At 45.9% G+C, this 21,105-nt stretch overlaps 1 protein-coding gene across 2 annotated transcripts; it reads left to right on the top strand.

Moving 5' to 3' along the window:
* Window positions 1-965: 965 nt before the first annotated feature.
* Dennd2d (DENN domain containing 2D) lies at window positions 966-19,317 on the top strand. 2 transcript variants are annotated; one of them, XM_029537553.1, is made up of 12 exons: window positions 966-1,030; window positions 5,394-5,569; window positions 6,378-6,490; window positions 7,090-7,159; window positions 8,711-8,788; window positions 9,618-9,758; window positions 10,832-10,980; window positions 13,211-13,388; window positions 17,028-17,069; window positions 17,457-17,541; window positions 17,992-18,231; window positions 18,799-19,305. In XM_029537553.1, exons 6-12 carry the CDS (start codon window positions 9,654-9,656, stop codon window positions 18,867-18,869), a joined length of 870 nt encoding a protein of 289 aa, XP_029393413.1. In that variant the 5' UTR covers window positions 966-1,030; window positions 5,394-5,569; window positions 6,378-6,490; window positions 7,090-7,159; window positions 8,711-8,788; window positions 9,618-9,653; the 3' UTR covers window positions 18,870-19,305. The 2 variants fall into 2 exon arrangements, with proteins under 2 accessions (XP_029393413.1, XP_021051929.1); XM_021196270.1 differs by having other exon boundaries at window positions 1,021-1,253; window positions 18,799-19,317.
* The last annotated feature ends 1,788 nt before the right edge of the window (window positions 19,318-21,105 follow it).

Genomic DNA, 21,105 nt, shown 5'->3' on the forward strand with positions numbered 1-21,105 from the left:
AGACAGGGCACTTGGAGACAGCCATGTCCTTTCATGTTATTTCATGCAAGAGTCCAGAGAATGGGAAACAAAACTAAGCTATATAATTAAAATTAGGTGCACATTGCTTGCGCCCAGAGTAAAGGCAACTCACAGTGGTCAGTTTAATGCAAGGGCTGGTTGCCCAGCTCCTTCTGAACTACAGAGCCAAGGACTGTGCAACCACCTGCGGATGAGGCATGGAGGGGCTGGAGAGGACTGTGGATCACGCCTGAAGTCAAGGTGAAGACCTTGGTGTACATAAAGGGTTCAAGCTGACTCTGCTTATCCCTCTCTTACAGATAACCTGTCCTGCCCTGGTAGGAGGAAAGGATGTACCACAGAACCTCCAGCGGGTGCTTATCACAGTGCCAGAGTTAATAACTGCAGTTTAAAACCTGAGCCTATTTAGAAGTCAGTGGAGGTGAGCAGAGAAGAACAGCTGCATTGCAATGCTGACCATAGGAATACTTTACATTTATATCATATAACAGTTTACAGAAAGTGTTTTAATCCCTCTCTCTGACACTGAGAAATCTTTATGGCAGCCAGGCAGGTATTATACTGGCTGGTATTATGTTCATCTGTGGACTAACAAAATCGATTGGAAGGCAGGGTCACTACCTTAATCCACTTCTCCAGTCTCTTTTCTGGCGTGCCTAGGTAGAAAAGACAAAAAGGTCTGGAAGTAGCAGAGACTCTGAATAGTTGTAAGGGCAGGCATGGAGGAGTTGGATGGAAGGGCGTGTGGGGGAAGGGCGTGTGGTCTGAAAGTTCTACTGCTCCGGATAGTTTGGAAACACCGGAAAGGTGCGTCTTCCAGTCCTTGCCCTGGAGGTAGGGGTCTCTCTCTTTTGGCACCTACCAGAGTGTTTCAGAAAGTGAAGTTTCACAGAGGGTGACAGTGAGATGGTACCGCCCCTCCCGGATGGACACGCGGGCGCCCTCTGGCACCCTGAGCCTAGAGGCGCAGAAGGGTAGGGTGGGGACCCGAGAAGAGCGGCCAGCCCAGGTGCGCCAGGGGTTGGGCAGGAGCCCGGAAGGTGCGCTGTCCCGCCCCACCCCCTCCCTGCGCCTCCCGCGTGAAAGTGAAAGTTCCAGGGCCCCAAGAAGGTCAAGGATTTGGGGGGCGGGGCTGGCGCGGACGTGGGAGCTGGCGCTGGGCACTGGAGGGGCCATGGATGGGCTCGGCCGCCGCCTCCGAGCCAGCCTGAGACTGAAACGCGGCCAGCGGGGTTAGTGCGGGCCACAGCGCGCGGGGGAGAGAGGGCGTGGGGACCCCCGGACTATAGGATCGGTGCGGCACTGGGGTCAGGAACGTGGAGCAGTTTGGGCGGGATCTGTGAGGGCTGGGCTGGAGGCAGGTGAGCTCAAGGGAGCAGGTAGAGGTCAACAAGCGGACAGACCTGCTGGGTCAAGGGGGAACCTGGTGGCCAGAAACCTACAAAGGTTGTGCGGCCCCAAGGGCCACGTGTCCTTATATCCAGGAAGCTTGTGGTGCAGCCACTTTGTGGCTAAAGAGCTTAGGCCGTCAAGCCCTCCAGGAGGTGCTTCCCTTCCCTACTTAACTGGCATTTTTTCAGTTCCTGAGAGCCAGCTTGTCCCTGTCTTGCGGATAACCGTGCCACAAAAACTGGTCTCCCCAAGCCTTTAGCAGTGACCTCGGTAGGGCAGCCAGGTAGATCAGCTCAGCTGTTTTCTCAATCCCGACCTTGAGTTCTGACCTGTAAAATGGGAATCTTTTCCCTGTCCAGGGTGGATTATAGGGATGAAATTAGATGTGCCATCGGTTTCTTTCTCTGTATCTGGAGCACTGGGACTTGGAAGAAGGGCAATTAGGATTCATTAATGCGTCCATTCATTCAACAAACATCTGTTGCTGTTTACGTCTGGCCAGTGCTATGGCTGAGCTGTCACCCTCGGGTTTGCTCAGACAGCGCCCATGCTTCTGAAAAGAAAAGAAACCGGTTTGTAAGAGTCATTCCCAGAGAGCTCACCCCTTCCTGAATTTGCAAGTGAAGAAAGACATCAGTGGCCCCCTGTCATCAGAGCTGAGGTCCATACTTCCTTCTGGGAACTGCAGGGACTTGTGACTGCTCTGCTCTTTGTACTGTCTTGCTTCTGCCACACTCCTCCAGCGTGGTTGTTCTGGCATATGCCTTTTCCACCTGCATGCCAGGGAGAGGGCAGCAATGGCTGGAGCAGTATGTAGGGAGGAGATAAGTCCTCTTTTTGCTACAGAGTTCTGGCTTGGTTTTCTTGGGCTTCCTAGACCTGGGTAATCTGCTGCTGGATGGCTAGGGTCTGCTTCCTGGGGCTCAGAGGACACGTTTCAGTTGTTCTCCACCTCACCCCCACAGCAGCGTATGGCTAGCAATGGTACCTAAAAGACCTTCCTTGTGGTGGAGGAACAGGAAAGCAGGCAGTCTATATGTACCTGGTCACAAGTTTAGCACCTGTCAGGTCACATGGGTGTGACTCTTTCATCTTTCTTGTTGTCCTCCTGCTTCCTGGGGGATTTCCCCTTCTGGTTCACTGGCTCAGGCAGTCTTGTCTTAGAGGGGTGTGTGTGTGTGTGTGTGTGTGTGTGTGTGTGTGTGTGTGTGTGTTTAAAACTCTGGTAGGGAAGACTGTTAGAGTGATTCTGGGTTGCTAGCAGTTCAGCAAAGAACAAACAACAGCTTTTCAGATCAAGGTTCCCGGAAAGTCCTCTCTCTTCCTTCAGGTGGTTGTGGGAGGGGCTTCCTGTTGGAGGAACAAGTGTAATCATACCCCTGACTTCCCTAGACATGTGGCTCCTCCCTCAATTAAAATTGAGGATAATGATGCATTCCAGGTCATCCAGGTCAAGTGAGATGCCTTCTACTATACAGGAGTTTAATGCATATTGGTCCTTCTCATGCTTCCCTGTGAGATCCTCTTTTGAGAGAGGGAAAAGGAGAAAACACTCTGTTGGATCTTGAGCCCCAGCCCAAAGGTCTAGTTACTTTTCTTTGGTCTGGGATTTCTGACATTGCTGGTCCCTTGTTTCTCCTGATAAAGCAGGAGGAAATGGAGTGAAAAGCCAGCCCCAAGGACTGAGGAAAGCTCATTTCCTGAGCTTCTGGGATGACCAGGAAGCTGACTCTGGCCCTCCAAGCCATTTGCTCGCCACCCATCCCACCCCACCCACTACCTTTCCCTATCATGAGATGCTTACTGTGTAATACACCAGAAGGCCTGAGCCTGGATTTGAAACTTTTATGACGTTCACTTTGTACAGGTCCTGTTCATTTTCAATTGCCTCCGAGTGACTTAATGCCTCCGTTTTCCCTTCTGTACTAGGCATGTGCTTGCTCCTTAAGGCAACCAGTAAAGATTGTGCAACATGTCTATACAGGCTACAAGTAAGACACAAGGACTCCCTGGGGTGTGTTGCTTCTCCGTTCTCGTTCTCAAAATTCCAACTCTCATCATCTGTACTGATTGCCGCTTCCCCCACAAGTCAATGTTGGGTATCTGTGGCATTTTACTGGTGCCATAGTTTCAGTGCTCTTAGGAGCAGGGTGACAGCCTTCCTTCTTACCATAGCAACACACTTCCTCCCAGAGGGCTGCTAATTCTTTGCAGGAGTGGCAGACTCGGGCACCAGATACTTTTGCTTCTTCCCTCCCCATTAAGTTACTTCCTGGCAAAGGCTCCTTCCTCTTACCCTGTATATTTCCTTATTCAGAACTTTCTGTGATAAACCCAGGTTGTCAGCGACTACTTCCCTCCTCTTCCTCAACCTCTAGACACAGTACTGGGTCTGCTGTTTAGCTTGTCCTGGCCCAAGCAGAAGAAAGGCTGAGCAGGAAGTTGGGGAGGGGTGAAGATGCTCTGTACCCCTGCAGCTGCTGATGCAACCAGGCTCCTACTCTAAGCTGGGGAGGATTTCCCGAGTCATTGCTTCCTTTTAGTAAAGATGATGAGAGAAAGGATTCTTCGGGAACCCTAGAATAGTAAGAGAGATTTATCCCTTAGCTCAGGAAAGATTACCAGGGAGGGGTGGGTGAAGGAATCACCTTCACAGCTATTCTGTATATCTGGGCCTCTCAGAGTTGGGCCTCTCTTGTTACAAGTTATTAGTACATTTAGAGAATGAGTGGGCAAGTCTACTTATCTGAATCAGGGCAATCTGGCATCTTGGCTGCAAGAAGTGTTCAGTCCTGGGTTCCTGGAGGTCCTGGATGTTTTAGAATTCTCCAGTTGGCCTGGTGAGACTTTGCAGCTTCCGACGATTACTTGAAAAGGTGATGGTGAGCAGTCGAGGATGAGGGACGTAAAATACCTATGCTGTGCCCCACGAGGCACTGGAGTCCATGGTCTGATCTTCCCAGGCATCCCTCGCTGCCTGGGGTTGTAAATAAACTCACCACATGGTCTGCAAGCACTGGAATTGAAAGCCCTTGGCCCAGAAGCAGCTGTGCCTTGAGATGTTTGCTCATGACCTTTTCTGTTACCACACCCTGGGGCTCTTGGGAGGAGCCAAGAGCTGAGTTGTAGTGCCAGGATGCTGCTTCTGTCAGTGCCCACACTAAGCTGCCTTGTGGGTCCTTTCACATCCTTCTTGCTCAATTACGGAGTACACAGAATGGAAACTGCTCTCTGCCTTTGGGAGACAGCGCGTGGCTCAGCTCAATAAAGCTGTGACTGGAGACCAAAGCAGAAGGCACTTTCTCAGGCTTTCTGTGGCCAGCCTGAAGGAGAAAGAACATTCATGCCCCCAAAGCTCAGAATGATGGAAGGACAAGGGGTAGGCCGAACCCTCAGGCTGCTCCGAAATCGCTTGCCACGACTTCGAGCAGGTCAGAACTGGATTGCCTACTTCCTTTTTCGGATGATCCTTTTGTGGGCTGATTCCTGCTGTGGTGATCCTCTTCTTCCCTTTATAAGCTCAAACCCACATGGCCCCCATGTGATCAAGCCAGGGGGATTACCTTATCAGTCTGCAGAGCTAGTCGTGTCTGTCGCAGAGGTCTTGCTATAGTTACCAAAAAGTGCCCTCTGGGCCTACTTTGATTATTTAGTGCAAATTTACTCAGGGCTCACAAAATACCCAGAACTGCTACAGCAGGCAGACTGTACAGTGTCAGGCATCAGGCCTCCAAGAACCTCCACAGAATGGCTCCTCAGTTTCTACATCAGTGTTTTCTTTTCTTCCTGTGTCACTCCACGGTTTCACGTGTCCCAGGACAGGTATGGAAATTGCCCCCTTGGCTCTGGTCCTGCCTGGTGGTGCCTGGTCAGGCTTGGCACTGTAGCCTTGAGGCATGGTTGTTGCCCAGATTCTCGCTCGTGCTACAGAATGGATGAATGGAAGGAATACTCAAGGGGCCCTTGCATCTCCATTTTAGGACAATCCCAGAACAATCCTGGGGAAGCTGACACAGAACATGAAAGGATCCAGGAGCATTCTCCATCTAACTTTGCTGGAGGCCAGCACTTCTTTGAATACCTTCTTGTTGTTTCTTTAAAGAAAAAGCGTTTAGGGGATGACTATGAGCCCACGATCACTTACCAGTTTCCCAAGGTAAGGATGGAGGGAGAGGTGGGTCCTGAGGATGGAGGTGGGAGGACAAAGGTGTGTTTAAAAGCTAATAGAGGAGTTCTATGTCTTACCACACTGCCTGGACTCTAGCCCTGAGCTCACTGTTCTAGTTTCCTTTGTAGCCCAGCCCTAGTTTTCTGTAATCACCCAGAGAATCTAGGTCTGACTGCTTTGTGAGGGACTTACTGAACCTCTGGAGCAGGGAAACAAGCCTCGTGCTCTTGCTCCTGTGGAAACCTTCTAGGTCTTCCAAATTCCACCTCAATCACCTCTTCCTACAGAAAAACTCAGCTTCTGCTGGAACTCCTAAGAAGGGATGGCCTTCCTGGTTGTGTGGTAGAGAATCAAGCAGGCCCCAGACTCAAGCACAGCGCAAGATCAGACTCCCAAAGTATTAGAACTCTTCTTGCCTGATCATGCACTGGGTGAGGCGTAATGTCCCCTTCTTACCAGCCTCTCTTGTTAACAGGTTTAGCAACTGGAAGGGTTGCTTCTTTTCTATGATGTGGTTTCTCTCTGATGCCACCCTCTCAGGAGGTTGGTCCGGCTGACCTTTCTAATCTCCTTTTTGAATATGTAAATCCTCAGGATACTGAATTCCAACCCAAGGTTACATTGATGTGGTCCAGAACAAATTGCTTTCTCTTTGAGGTTCTTCCAGCTAGACCTAGAGTTCAGACTGTATGGTACCAACCAAAGGCACCTTTGTACTCCATGCTGGTCCGAAGGAAGGCTGCCAGGCCTCTGACCTCTGCTTCTCTGCCTAAATTCCACTGTCTTTTCCTTACAGAGGGAGAACCTGCTCCGAGGTCAGCAGGAGGAGGAGGAGCGACTGCTCAGTGCCATCCCTTTGTTCTGCTTCCCTGATGGGAACGAGTGGGCACCACTCACGGAGTATCCCAGGTAACCACTCATCCTGCCGGCAAGGGTATCAGATTTGGATGGAAGGGCAAATGCCTGGCTCTCCTTGTCCCCTCACCTGGTATGAACGCTGAGTTTTTGCCAGGGAAATATTTTGCCTGGGATCCTTTAGTCAAATGGTTGAAGCTGTGACTTGACCTCTCTCTGAAGACTTTTAAGAGTCTGTTACCTGTTCCTAGAAGAAATTGTCTTTTTTTTTTTTTTTTTTTTTCCCCACTCTGGACTGGAGAGAAAGACTTTGGCCTCTACAATATGGAAAATGTTCTTGATTGAATCATGAACACTGGAAGTAGACCAGGACTTCAATTTTTAGATAAGAAGTAACCTCAGAGCCTTACTTACCTGGTCCTTAAAGTGGTGATAATAATTGAACCTTCTTCAAAAAGGTTCAGTTGAGTCTCAAATAAGGTGATGCATTAGAGCCTGACACCATCAAGTGCTTAGTAAGTGACTGCTGTGATTATCCCCATAATTAATCAGCAGCTCCCCCTTTGTCTTCCTCTCTCCTCCTCTGAAGCTGACTTCACTCTTGTTTTAGAATCCAGTGAGCAAATGCACACCCTTGGTCTGCTCTCTCTTAGGGAGACCTTCTCATTCGTCCTGACCAATGTGGATGGGAGCAGGAAGATTGGATACTGCAGGCGTCTCCTGGTTGGTGCAATTCAGAACCGCCCCTTCCTCTCCACGTTGGGCTTGCCAAAGCCTCAGCTATAAAAGCTCAGGCTCGGTGGGAATGGTGCATGTAGGGAGAGTACTCGTCAGCACGTGCCGCCATGTTAGTGTCCCTTCTGGAATCCCACAAGAACAAGGACATGCTGCCCCTCTCCTCTGCTGCCACGAGGCTCTGGCCTGGGTCCTCCCAGCTCAACAGTTGACACACAGTAAGAGGCAGGCTCCAGGTGGACCCTCTTGTAGTCTTCTGCACCCAGGCCTGCTTGTCTTGTTCCATGGAGCCTCCCAGACACTCTGAGATTTGAATGATGAGGTTTAATTCTTGGCTTTCAGGACAAGGACTCTCTAGACACCTTTACAGCCCTTTCCTCTCTAGACATTTCCTCGTGGCTAAGACAAACTTGGTTTTGTTCTCACTGAACTTAAGCTCATGTTGGCCATGAGTCAGTGTTTACCGTTGGGTTTCTAGCCCCAGACAGCTGCCACTATCACCTTTTTCCTGCTTGTCCTCCTCCCCTTCCTCTCCCTCTTCCTTCTCTTCTCAGCACATACCCATTGTATAAACAAATAGGCTTCATAGGTTTTTTTTTCTTTAAATGTGTAATCCATGTATTTGAATCATATTTACCATGCCCTCCACACCAGTTCCTTTTCTCTTTCCAAACACTCATCTCTCTAATTTCATGTTTTTAATCCCTTTCCTTTATTGTTTTAAAAGTATAAGAGCGTTTGACTGCATGTATGTAAGTGCACTGTGTGCATGCCTGTTGCCCATGGAGGACAGAATAGGGAGCTAGATTCTCTAGAACTGGAGTTGGTTACAAATGGTTGCGAACTGCAGTGTAGGTGCTGAGACCCAAGCCTAGGTCTTCTGCAAATGCAGCAAATGTTCTTAAACATTGAGTCATCTCTCTAGCCCTCCTGTCTCTCTTTTTTAAAGACCTAGTTTATTTTTAATTATGTCTGTGTGGGGGTGGGGGGTATATGTGCATATGTGTGTGCATACCTTATGAGGACAAAGAAGGGACATCCCCTGTGCTGGAGTAAAAGCAGTGAGCCATCCAGTGTGGGTGCTGGGAGCTGAATTTGGATCCTCTGGGAGAACAATATGTGCTCATCACCATTGGGGCACATCTCCAGCCCCTCATGTCTTTTGTTTATGTCTTATTTTTCTAAAATCCAAATCCTGCATATGAGATAGAAAATATATTCTGTGCCTAGTTTCTTTTGCCAACTGTATCCATTTGTCATAATTTCATTCTTCTTATTAGCTGAATAATACTCCACTCTGTTTATATAATACACCATCTTTTTCTTTTCACTTGTTGAAAGACACTTGGAGTCCTTGCACAATGTGGCCGTTGTAAACTAATCAACATCTTTTGACTTTGGTGACTGTTTTGACCCTTCTGCTGTCTGTTCCACAAACTAGTCCCATCTGCAGCACTCCACCTTTTGTCCCATTAGTCTCAAGTGGGAGAGACTCTTGTTGAGGGTGCAGCCCTGAAGGAAATTCTTGTCCCTCCTCAGCCTGCAGGTCCTGGTCCTCGCCTTCCCAAAGTGTACTGCATCATCAGCTGTATCGGCTGCTTCGGCTTGTTCTCCAAGGTAGGGCTAGGACAAAATTCCTTGGAGCCTGTTAGGCAGGCCTGTTCAGCTCTCTGGCTTGCCTGGCATCTTGCCTTGCAACTTGAGCTCTTGGTAGAGCGACTTCCCGATAGCCCCGCCAGCATCAAGGATATTGGGTAAAACGGAGACAGGAGGAACCCGGGCGTAACCCTATTTCAAGGAAATCTAGAAGGCTGTTTCTCCTGAAGAAAGAGCTATTGTCCATGTTTTCCTCTTATCTTCCTGATTGTTATGAGGCTCAGATGAGGTATAACATGTGGAAAATCTTCACAAATGGGAATGAAATCTACGAGTCTGAAAGCAAATAATATACAGTACCCTAACTCAGATGAGGTTAGAAGAGAAAATGATGATTAGCGTTGCCGGGGCTATGATCAAGGCAGTCTCCCAAAATGAACTTGACCTATCTTGGTGACCAGAAGAATGCTGGGTGTGGAGAAGAACTCCAGTGGCGTCTGCTTGGGTGGATCATACTTCTGTGAATTACACTGAAGGCTGATGGTAGCCTCACCCTGATGACGGTCCAGAGGAATTGGGACAATGATACCCAGAAAGTTAGGCTTCTGGGCTCCTAATCCAACATGGGAGATGACTTGCTAGGCTTAGTAATTTCATGTCCTTGTTAGGAGAGGAAGGAATATGAGAGCAAATCAAAAGAAGTCTTTGAAAAGTAGGATTTGTCCAGGAGATGGAAGCCAGTTAGTAGAGGGGCCAAGAAAATACTAGAGAACTGACAGGAGTAGTGTGAGAATTTGGGTACTCAGTAGAATCCCTCTAAGCCTGCCTTCCTGTGGTCCTTCCCCTGCAGATACTAGATGAAGTAGAGAAGAGGCATCAGATCTCCATGGCTGTCATCTACCCATTCATGCAAGGTCTCCGAGAGGCAGCCTTTCCTGCACCCGGGAAGACAGTCACCCTTAAGAGCTTCATTCCTGACTCGGGCACAGAGGTGGGTTAATAAATGTGCAGTCCTCTCCCTGGCTGGTTCCTCTCGCCTTGACTCTTTCATTCATCAGGTTCAAGTATAGGGAAGCTGAGCCAGACATTAGGATTATTGGCAGAGCTAAAAAAAAATAAAAATCACCCAAATGTACTGTACCTTCTCACCTGATGTCCACCAGCAACTACTTACTTTGCAGTCTGCTACATTTTTGTCTGTGCTCATGTATGGTGCTGAGTTTGTTCCTAGTCTCCAAATGTCCAGTTGCTCCTACACTGTAACTAACCTAACTATTCTCTGTGCATGTCCTGTATCTCTCTCTCTTAGTTTCCATCTGTTTTACTTCTTATCATTTATCCCCACCCCTAAATCCACACCCATCTCATGAAGTACTGTTGGTCTAAAGAGCTCAAGGCAGCAAGTAGAATTCCATTCCAAATCTCTGAGACCGGAAATTCTACATGTACCTTTGAATCTGGTCATCCCCACAGAAGATCCAAAGAGACACTAGGAATTGTCAGTTGCTGGAAAAATACTGAAGGAAAAATGAGTACTTATGTACTCTGTGTCAAGCTATGCATTTTCTGGGTAAAGAGTGGTAAGCAGATGGCTTCTAACCTCCTGTAGCTAAAGGTCTCATGGAGAAGGCGCACCAGGAAGTGTGAAAATGAGTAAACACACTGGTGAACACACAGTTAAAGATTAGACAGTCACAAAGAAAGAAAAAGCAGTGTACAATGAGAAAAAGATGAAGTCTGAAGGTGACCAAGGTGGGCCTCTGGATCTGAAGGATAATGATGAAGAAAGGAAAGCAATGCATGAGAGGCCTGACCCAGACCAGGCTCTAGGCAGAAGAGCTCCACTTCAGAGCCTGCACACAGTGAAGCCTGTGGATGGGCACATTCCCCAGACTGGACCTCATGAGCCACAGGGAAGACTCTACCCAGCTGTCCTCAGAGCAGAAGGAAGCCACTGATGAGTGAGCTAGGATCAGATCTGTCCTGTGGAAAGAATGCAATAGGCCTGGCCTGGGTCTGTGATTTCTTTTATTACCTGAACCTTTCTCTCTGGTTTTCCTATAGTTCATCTCACTGACACGGCCCCTAGACTCCCACCTTGAACATGTGGACTTCAGCGTTCTGCTGAACTGTCTCCATTTAGAGCAGATTATTCAGATCTTTGCCTCTGCAGTGCTGGAAAGAAAAATCATCTTTTTGGCAGAGGGTCTCAGGTAAGCTCAGCCACTGACTGGCCACACTAAGCTGCATCACTGGGATCAATGGAATATACTGGGACTTCTTGAAGGCAGTCAGAATCTAGGGCCCATGTGTGTACTTTCCAGTTTCCAGTTCCTGGATTGCATTTTAGGCCTAGAGAAACAGGTAATCCAACTTGTCCAACCGTCTCCAGACTTGAACTTGATTGCTGCCTTACTGTCTAAGAAGGACATGGTGTGTTCCTGGTATAACACAGGCTCAGCCAGCCAGAGTAAATGCAGACATGATTCTGTCCTTTCAAGGTTAGGCTGAGTGAGGAAAGAGGGTGTAGAAGAAGGCAGGAAGTTGTATAATGGCACAGAGGATACGCTAATCTATCCATTTGCAAACTCACTCAACAAGTATTTATTGCATGTCAGCTGTTTGCCAGATGCCAAGCATTGAGGAGATAGCAAGAAGACTGTGTTTACCCTTAAGCAGATTAAAGTTTATGTACTGGTTTTAAGCATATGTACTGAAACCAGCAGAATGACTTTCAAATCTTCTTAACTTTTCGAAGCCAAGATCACATTTTATTTATTTATTTATTTATTTATTTATTCATTCATTCATTTATTTATTTATTTTGGTAGAATGAAAATTATGTGGACAGTGCTTTATAGGGTTGTGATGATGGGGACTAAAGGTGATAATGCACAGTGGTAGACATCCAGGACCCCAACAGGTGTGGATTGGTGAGGACTAGCTACTACTCTCCACCAGTTCTCAGTTGAGCACATACCCTTGTGTAAGAGAAGCAGGAAGTTGTCATGTGTTGGCTGCTGCTTTTGAGAAGATCTGGGTCTGAGAAAGGATGTGGAGAGACATGTGGCAGGCAGAGAAGAGAAATTGATAAAACCAGTAGGGGATTGACTATGAAGCCCTGGCTGGCTTGGAGCTCACAGAGATCTGCTTGCCACTGAGCAGATCTATCTACTGAGTGCTGGGAGGTTTGAGCAGCATCAGCAAGAAGCAATAATTTTGAGCTAAGCCCTGGTACTCAGAAAAAGAAAAGGAAGTTGACAAACAACAAAGGATCAAGGGAATGGCATGAGTTCCCAAAGAAAGGAAGCTTGGCCAGGGTTCAGGGGTCTGTGTGTTAAAAAATAATACCATCATCACTAACCAAGAAGGAAACTATCATAGGTTAAATCTTGTAGGAAGAGTTATCATTTTTGTTTTGGAGGTGGTTCTTCTACTCTGGGCCCTATGTGAAGGAAGTTTTTGTGGTAACTGGGACTCAGCTTTCAACTAGGTACTTCTGATCAGTATTTAGGAATTTTCAGGAACAAACTTTCTCCAGGAAATATTCTTACTTTCTTCCCGTACAGAGTTTTCAGATCCTGGAGGCTGGAGCTGGGAGGGGGACTTCCGACCAGCCAAGTTTGTTAGGGAGGCACTCAGAGACTTTCTAACTCAGGAAGTGCTAGCTTGATACCAAGGTTTCCGCATCTGTGTTTTTATTGGCCTTGGGTATGGGGTAATTTGGCTGGAGAAAAGCTTGAGAGCGAGTGGAGCATAGGAAAGCCAGAGACTGAGGCTGGGTATGGTTCGGATAAGGAAGGCAGCTGAGTTGTGATTGGGATAGTAATGACAAGAGGAATCCATGTAGCAAATTCTTGAGGTGCCACTTCTATGGGACTTTCCAGAATCTCTGAATATTAGTTCCTGGAACCTAGGAATTTCCCAAGCTAACTCAAGGACTACCTGGCAGCATTCAAATAGCTTCAGAGAGGCATGGTAGGACTTGGCTGTGCATGGAGGCCCTGCCTCTTCACCAGAGCCTGGTGTTAAGTGGCTTGTCTCTTCACTACATTTTGAGTTCTTTAAAGAAGGGCCAGTGTGATTCTTCTAGTTAGGCCAGTCCTTTGCAGAGCAGAGGCTCAATCATATCCCAGTTTAAATGCAGGTCTGTCTTCCTCCCTCCCCACTTCTGAGCCACTTTTATTTTTAGCCAGTAATGACTTGAGAGAACTAGCTGGGAATAGAGATTAAAGGGGGCCCCACCCTGGTTAGTGGAGCCTTGCCTATCCTGATTTCCACCCTTCTCTTAGCAACAAGTAGCTGCAAGCTCTGTGATCAGCGTGGCTTCCAGACTTGAATTTTTTCCGGTACAGGAGCATTGCCAATAGTTACTGTAGGTGTGGGGCTCTGAGCCAGTGGATAGGAAGAAGCCTTGCTGACTATCTCTGTTCTGTGTTCCAGTACCCTGTCTCAGGGTATCCATGCTGCGGCTGCTCTGCTTTACCCATTTAGTTGGGCACACACATACATCCCTGTGGTCCCTGAGAGCCTTCTGGCCACTGTCTGCTGCCCTACCCCCTTCATGGTTGGGGTACAGATGCGCTTCCTGCAAGAGGTTATGGACAGTCCCATGGAAGAGGTAAGCTGCCTCAAAGAGAGTACATGATTTAGAGATTGGTGGGCTTGGATTTTTATTCCAGCTCTGCTGTCAGCAACTGTGTGATTTGGGGCTCATTACATTTCTTTAAACCTGAATTTCCTTTATCAGTAAAATGGAGATAAGTGTCTTCAGTTGCTAGAGATTAGGGAAAAAGACATGGCTAAGCTGCTAGCTTGGCACCTGACACACATCCATGTTCAGTCAAAGTTGGCACTCTTCTCTTGAATGATTGCTCTTTGGGCTTAGAGAGCAAGTTGTTGCTTATTCTGAGCTCATGAGACAGTCTTATTAGCCCATTATTTCTATTGAACAGTCACTTGGGTGAGCTTTCAATGATCACAGCTGGATTGTACAATGCACACACCACTAGTATTCAAATTCTTTGGAAACAAGCCCTTTTGTAAACTGCTAAGTCTTGAAAATGAAGATATTTGCAACAAGTACCATCTTTCTGAGTACCTCACAGCTCAGTTAAATTTGTTGTTTGTTTCTTGGCAATCACCCTGACTTAGGAGAGGGTTCAGTTGTGTAGGTGGGTAGTAATGACATACATCTACCCCCAAAGTTGGAACAACAACTCAAAACATATATTCTGATCTAAGGATAGTATATCACTATAGCTGAATACAGGGCAGACTGGAAAGCTCAGCCCTCGTTAACCATTGACTCACAGTGCAGAGACGGGTTACTTAGTGAGGTATCTTGATGCAAGCACTAAAGGAGTGGGAGGAGTAGTCCCAGAAGGAGGATTTCCCCTTTTACAAAGGAGGTTGGTAAGTTCTAGCAACCCTACTGCTTAGATAAGGGCACAGGGGGACTCAGAGAAAGGCCCTTCTTTAGAGTTGCTATGGCCAGGAAAGAAGGATGTTTCCTTTGGTTTGTCCAGCTCTGGAGCTGAGTACACATGCCCTGTGAACAACCCTTAGCCTCGTGACTAACCAGAGCAGGGTTATCAGCCCCACTTTAGCAATAAAAGGTAAAATGTCTCAACCCCAGAAGTTATGTAACTTCTCTCCTCCAGAGCTGGGGCTCCTCCCCTGATAGCCAGGCAGGAAGACAAACAGGGCCAGTAAGGCTCTGGCTCTTGCTAGTTAAGAGCTTTTGCTTATTTTCTTTGCAGCTGCTCTGAGAAATGGGCAAGACTGATAAAGGAAGAAGTCCATATGGTGTGTGTGTTGTGGAGTGGGGGGTGGAGGTTCAAGGTTTCCTGATTCTCCACATAAGCTCCCTGAAAGAACTTACTCTATAGATAATATGACCAGAATACTGAAAAGACTTCTGGGAACAACTTCAAAAAATATTTATCCATATATTTCTCCCCACCCCCTAAAGAATAGCTTTCCTTGCATCAAAGCATTCAAACATATGGATACATGTGGCTTCAGGCCTGGACTAGCTCAGCTCTTCTTCTCTGATGATGGATAATTATAGTGCAGGCTATGTTTTGGCAAATTTTCCAGTTTTTCTTTCCTTTCATTTGGAAGTAGGAACATGTAGGGATCCTCCATTCATTATCAAGACTCACGTTAGAAACTGAGAATAGGAACTCAAAATAGACATTAAATGCCAACACAGAATCTGGCGAACTATGGTTCATTAGTGAGCAAATCTGTGTCTATTGGTATTATTTTGATAGTGCCATTGTTGCTGTTTTTGAGTGTTAGTTTTAAAATTAATTCAGGGTGGTTGTGGTATCTCTTGCTTAGAATAGCAGAACTCAGGAGGGGAAAGTAGGAAGATAGGGGTTCAAAACCACTCAAAGTAGAACCAAGGAATAATGTCCAAGTTTATGAGTTGTCAGATGTCAAAAATCTAATCCTACTTAAAAGACTTTAATTTAAATATTGGGAGTGGTCCAATTAGCTGACAATACTCTGAGGAATCAGCAACATGACTGAACCCTGGTCTAAACTGCACGATTCTCAGGCTGTGTGGTGATGGTCCAGGAACGTAATCTTAAGTGTCTCATTTGCAGCCTATACATGCAGTCCCCTTGCTTCGTTTCCTGTCCTCTTCCTGTTGACACTGGGTTCATGTTCCTCCCTTGCTGGGTTTCTAGATGGAAGTTCCAAGGCTGTCAGTTGTTAATTATTTGTATTTAGGCAATGTTATGCTAAGCATGTGCACTACCTCCACTCTCAGCCAATTAGAGGGAGCTTCTAATAGACCCCTAGGCAATTGTACACGTGGTTGTTGCAAGTGTCAAAAGATCAAAACATGACTTCCTCTGTCCTTGAGCTGACCATAGGACAGGCTGAGGACATGTTGAAGGAGAGCTAGAGAGAGGGATGTGATCCCAAAGACCACAATTTAGGTTTGGAAACCAGTCTGCTATTTCTCAGTAGCATGGCCTCTGGGAATTGTATGCCAGAGGCACACTAAAGAAATTGCTAACATGACTATTTCATGATATGGTTATGGTTTTAAATTATAGATATGAGAGAACTGCCAGGGGCATCTGGAAGATACTCAAGCAGAGATAGAAATAGAACAGAGCCATCAGATTGGACATGGCCAGGGCTAGGGAAGTGGGAGAGAATAGTGGAGAGAGAGAGCAAGCGATAGATAATGGAGCATAGCAAGAGAGAGAACAGTAAGAATTGGGGTGGGGAAGAAGGGGGAGACTAGCAAGAGCAGAGAATGGCTGGGTTGTAGGATGGATGAGTAGATGGGAGCTTAGGGCAGAGGTGAGAAGAGCTAGTATGTTACTGAGGACTTTGAAATGTATAACAGATACCCATGATACTGAGGGAGCCTGGAGGCCAGCATGGGCTTTGATAGGATGGATGATAGGTACTACAGGTAGTCATATGTCCCTTCTGTTAGAAGTAATGGAAATGACTGCTTTCCAAGGATGGGAATAGGTTTCACTATTTTCTGAGGAATGCTGGCTTTTATCTAAGCATCCAAAATCCACCTATAGTCTAGGATGAGCTCATGTCTGGACATTTGGACTGCCTTTTAAGGTTGGGGAATTGGAGTTTCCTTTGGATCTGAGAGGAACTTCTCTAGGTTTATCTCATCTGCAAAATGAAATAGTGCTTGCTTTACAGAGAACTACTGCTACAATTAAGTAAAACATGCCAAGTAAATATTGTGTGTGCACCATGAGCATGCTCTGAATTAGGAAGTCGTTTCTATAAATCCTATGAGTTGTTGTGGTTTCCTTTTTTTTACTTATTTATTGATGATCATGTCTGTGTAGCCCATTCTAGGCGTGGGAACTTAAGTCAATCTTCCTATTTGCCTCAGGATCCCAGAGTACTAGGGTTCAAGGCACGCAGCATCATGCCTGGCATGCGTACTGCTTTGAGTGAATGACTATAATAGCTTTTTTACATTTACTTCCCTTCCACCTTGGGTCATTTCTCAGCTCCCTTTACACACACACACACACACACACACACACACACACACACACACACACACACACACACTTCCTACCTGGGGACTCTGGTTTCTAGGGAAAAAAAGGGGAGGATGAAAATGCCAGGCAGGAAATGCTAATTATAAATGCTTATGTTGCTACTTCCTGGGCTTCAGGTATAGTCATGAGCAGAAAAGGTATTGATAGCTGAGATTTATGAAGAGATGAAGCCATTCTGTGTTTTGTTTCAGGTCCTGTTAGTGAATCTTTGTGAAGGAACCTTCTTATTGTCGGTAAGTGTCTGCATTCAGGGGCATCTGCAGGCCTACCATCAACACAGCCTTTTAAGTCACATGATGTCTCACTGATCTCAACAGACACTTCGAGAAAGTCTTGTGCTGTCTTCCCCTCATGAGGCCTCAGCAAAGACCCAGAGGCCTCTATCCTCTATGAGGCAATCCGGGACAGTGTCTTTTGAGCAAGTAAAATACACTGATAGCGACCCTTGCTCATGCTTGGGTTGAAACTGGGGGCAAAGAAATGGCTTCTGTTCATCTCTGTGAAGCAATGGTTTGGGGTAGAGTAGGGCATGAACTCTCATATTCCTCACATTCTCCTCCTCCTCTTCCTGACCTCATGATCAGACAGCTTGACATTGATCTAGCTCTATTCTCTCCTAGGTTGGTGACGAGAAAGATATCCTACCACCAAAACTTCAGGATGACATCTTAGACTCTCTTGGTCAAGGGATAAATGAGTTAAAGAGTAAGTTCTAGGCTCCTCTTTTAAAAATTTTATGCTTTTCCAGGGAGTTTGAGATTATTCTCAACTTGTTTAGTAGCTTGTGTGAGGGGACTAGATACTGAATATGAGATTTTGTTTTTTTAGAGACCATAGAAGATCCATACCCAGGTTCCTAGACTCCTATTTCTCTCTGCTCTTCCGTCTCTTCTCTTTTCTCTCTCCCTCCCTCCCCCCACCTGCCCTGTCTGAGACATGTGTCTCAGACCTGTAGCAGTCCTTCTGTCAGTCAAGATTGTAGGCATGAGCCATCCCAGGCTCACACGCCTATAAAATCATTTATTTACTCTGATTATATGCCTCTCCTAGGAACTTCTGGACAGCAATGAAAACCAAAATTAAAAGTGAATCTGGGTAATTTCACCCTTCTATTGATCTTAAGATTTTTTTTTTTTTTTGTCTTGTCTCCTGTAGCTTCAGAACAAATCAATGAGCATGTTTCAGGCCCTTTTGTACAGTTCTTTGTCAAGACTGTGGGCCACTATGCCTCCTATATAAAACGGGAGGCCAGTGGACAAGGTCATTTCCAAGAACGATCCTTCTGTAAGGCTGTTACCTCCAAGACCAAGCGCCGATTTGTGAAGAAGTTTGTGAAGACACAACTTTTCTCCCTATTCATCCAGGAAGCAGAGAAGAGCAGGAACCCTCCTGCAGGTACACATAGAGCCCTGGAAATCATGGGCAAATGTCTCCCTTAAGAGGAGTCCCAGAAGGATATCTCTACGGTGGCAGACAGACTAGAAGGGGGTAGGGGAAGGGGGCAAAGCATTAAAAAACCCCTATTAAAAGTAGGTTATTAAATATCTAAGCATACATACAACAGTTGTAACTTCCCTCAGTGAGGGTAAATAGCAATAACCTGAGGAAATGCTTTCAGGGGCTGGTATTTTGTAGGGATGTCTGTTTATCACCCAGCAGCCTGGGCTCTCCTTTGTTTTATTCTGGAGCTAATTACTATTTGTAGGCCCCCTTTTGACTGCTGGGAGAGCCTAGATATCCTGAAGCTTGTGGTGCCTTCCTGTTTTTTTGTTTTGTTTTGCTTTGTTTTGTTTTTTGTTTGGGTTTTTTGAGACAAAGTCTCATTATGTAGCCTCAGATTCCTAATAGCTAGGATTATAGACATGTAATCTCACAGATTAGACCTCAGAACTGCACTCACTCTGAGCTCAGAGGCATCAGTCTAACAAACAAGATCCCTCTAACATATGTTTGAACCCACAGGCTACTTCCAAAAGAAAATACTTGAATACGAGGAACAGAAGAAACCGAAGAAATCAAGAGAAAGACTGTGAAGTAAAAGCTGTGATGAGCAGGAGTGTCTAGAGATACAGCTAGAACCACAGGCCAATCTGGACTTTGGCCCTTCTACTGGGACACAATCAGTGAGGCCCTCGGCCCTGGAATCCAAGGCCTTCTTCCAACTGATAACAGTCTTACTTCAAAGTGGTGTCTGAATCTGGGAGCCTTGGTGTCAGGGCTTCTCAGAACTTTGAAAGCTCACATCCAAACTCAGCGAACTGTACTCAAAGCTGCATTTTTGGCAGAATGAACACAGTGGGAGATAGTCGTCCAGGTGTACACCTGTTGTGGGTGCTTTATTAGAAATTGCTAGCACTGCTGTCTCCTATGAACCTCTGTTATAAAATCCTCAATACAGAACACTGGCCCAGTGACCCATGTACAAAATAGTAGTCTGACGTGAGGATGAGAATAAAGATGGAAAACCTTGTTATTTGTCAATCTAGGAGGCACTGCATGGGAGAAAAAAAAACTAAACTAGACATGAAGGATGACCTGGTTATGCTAGGCTATGTGGAATCACAAAATCGGGGGTCAGCAGCTCTACCTCCCATAAGAAGATTAAGAAATCTTGATCAGAATGACCACAGCAGAGAGTCTGTACTGTCAGGTGTGTTTCCCAGAATTCTGAGCAGAGACTGCTCCAGAAAGGAGGCAGCTGGGGCCTAGGACCATTTAATAGGAGAATTCCTGGTCAACAGAAGTCCTTGCAGGCTATTCCAAGACTTCCATCAACAAGTCAGACTGCCCATAACCTAGCCAGGGCCAGTCCGTTACCTTTAGTTTTGGACATCTCATCAACTGTTTATTAAGACTTTAGTTCCATTCTCTAGCTAAAGGTCAAACAATCCCTGCACTGCCAGTTTTCCCTCATTATAGTATTTAGTAGTTACCTATGCTTTCTTTTTTTCTATACCTTTGTTTAAACCATGCAAGAGATGGCCAACATCTTTAGAAGCATCTTGTCTTCTAGAATTCTTTTAAATGTTTTCCCTATCTTTTAATGTGGCCCTCACAAGTTTCAGAATTCCAAACAAAGAATGCAGATGACATGGGGGTTGGAATAAAGTTACAAAAGGGAAAGTTACACTCTGATTTGGAGAACACAAACTCCTACTGCAGGTGGTAGATTTCCACATGCCATGCACAACTACTACTTATGCAACTTCTAGGAATCATTACATCTTTCTAGATGCTTTGTAGAAGTGGTTGCTAAACCTACTTAGGTCTTGAAAAGTTTCAGCCTGAGGACCAGAATCCTGTTAGGGCTGTGAAAATAATGAGGCTCCAATATAATCTAACAAATTCTCTATAGAGATTGAACCTGAACATGTGGTGGCACAGTCTACAATCCTAGCATTCAGGAGGCTAAGGCAGGAGAACTGAGAGTTCAAGGCCAGCCTGAGCTACTGTGGGACCCTGTTCAGACCACACTGCACCTCTCCATCCCCACCCTCTCAAAACATATTCCTGGGAATATGTTTTGCAAAAATATCCACAATGTTGAATGATTCTGATACTTCATTAAGTATGTGAATTTGACAACCAGGGCCAGCTGTAGCTTTCTACAAAGAAACCATTGGCTGATGCTTGTAGTATCTTTGACCAAAGGAAACATCCACAGTGCTTTTCAGATTCCCTCTATGATGAAAACAAATCTAGAACACAGGTATTTATTTCACTTAGTCTCTAGTACCTCAGTTTATAGCTTTGGTGTGAAACAGAAAACAGCTAGAATGATAGCCTAAATTCCATTCTCAAATGTAGCAATACTGTGTGACAACAACTGGTAGCCAATTGAGGTCTTAATTTCCACTAGGTATAAACACCAGTTAAGTCTGCTGAAATAATCAAATAAAACAATAGATTATCACTGTACTGACGGAGGATTATCTCTTTTTTTCCCCTGCCCTCCCCTGCTTTCTCAGAGATTATCTTTATATCCCCGATCCCTCCGATTTTCTGCTTCTTGTATATCCCAGACTGGCCTAAAACTCCAGTCAAGGATAACCTTGAACTTCTGCTCCTCCTCCTGCTTCCACCTCTGAATGCTGGGATTCACTGTCCTTTATACTAAAGAAACAGAAAATATGTATACAATGAAATCAAATGTGATTCACAGAGAAACCTGGTTCCTATCTTAAAGTGCAGTCTAAATACCAAAATGGAGAGTACAAAGTGATACCCCACCTCCACTCCATCTGAACAATTACTGAAATAATGGGGTAA

Source organism: Mus pahari, chromosome 4 (assembly GCF_900095145.1).
Source record: "Mus pahari chromosome 4, PAHARI_EIJ_v1.1, whole genome shotgun sequence".
NCBI classification, from domain to species: Eukaryota; Metazoa; Chordata; class Mammalia; order Rodentia; family Muridae; genus Mus; species Mus pahari.

What these genes read in the sequence shown, in the direction of transcription:
- Dennd2d (XM_021196270.1), top strand. Translation starts at nt 1,196, where the DNA reads ATGGATGGGCTCGGCCGCCGCCTCCGAGCCAGCCTGAGACTGAAACGC. An exon ending in GCTTCGGCTTGTTCTCCAAG is followed by an intron (nt 8,789 to 9,617) that starts GTAGGGCTAGGA and finishes CTTCCCCTGCAG; the next exon opens with ATACTAGATGAAGTAGAGAA. An exon ending in TTTTTGGCAGAGGGTCTCAG is followed by an intron (nt 10,981 to 13,210) that starts GTAAGCTCAGCC and finishes TCTGTGTTCCAG; the next exon opens with TACCCTGTCTCAGGGTATCC.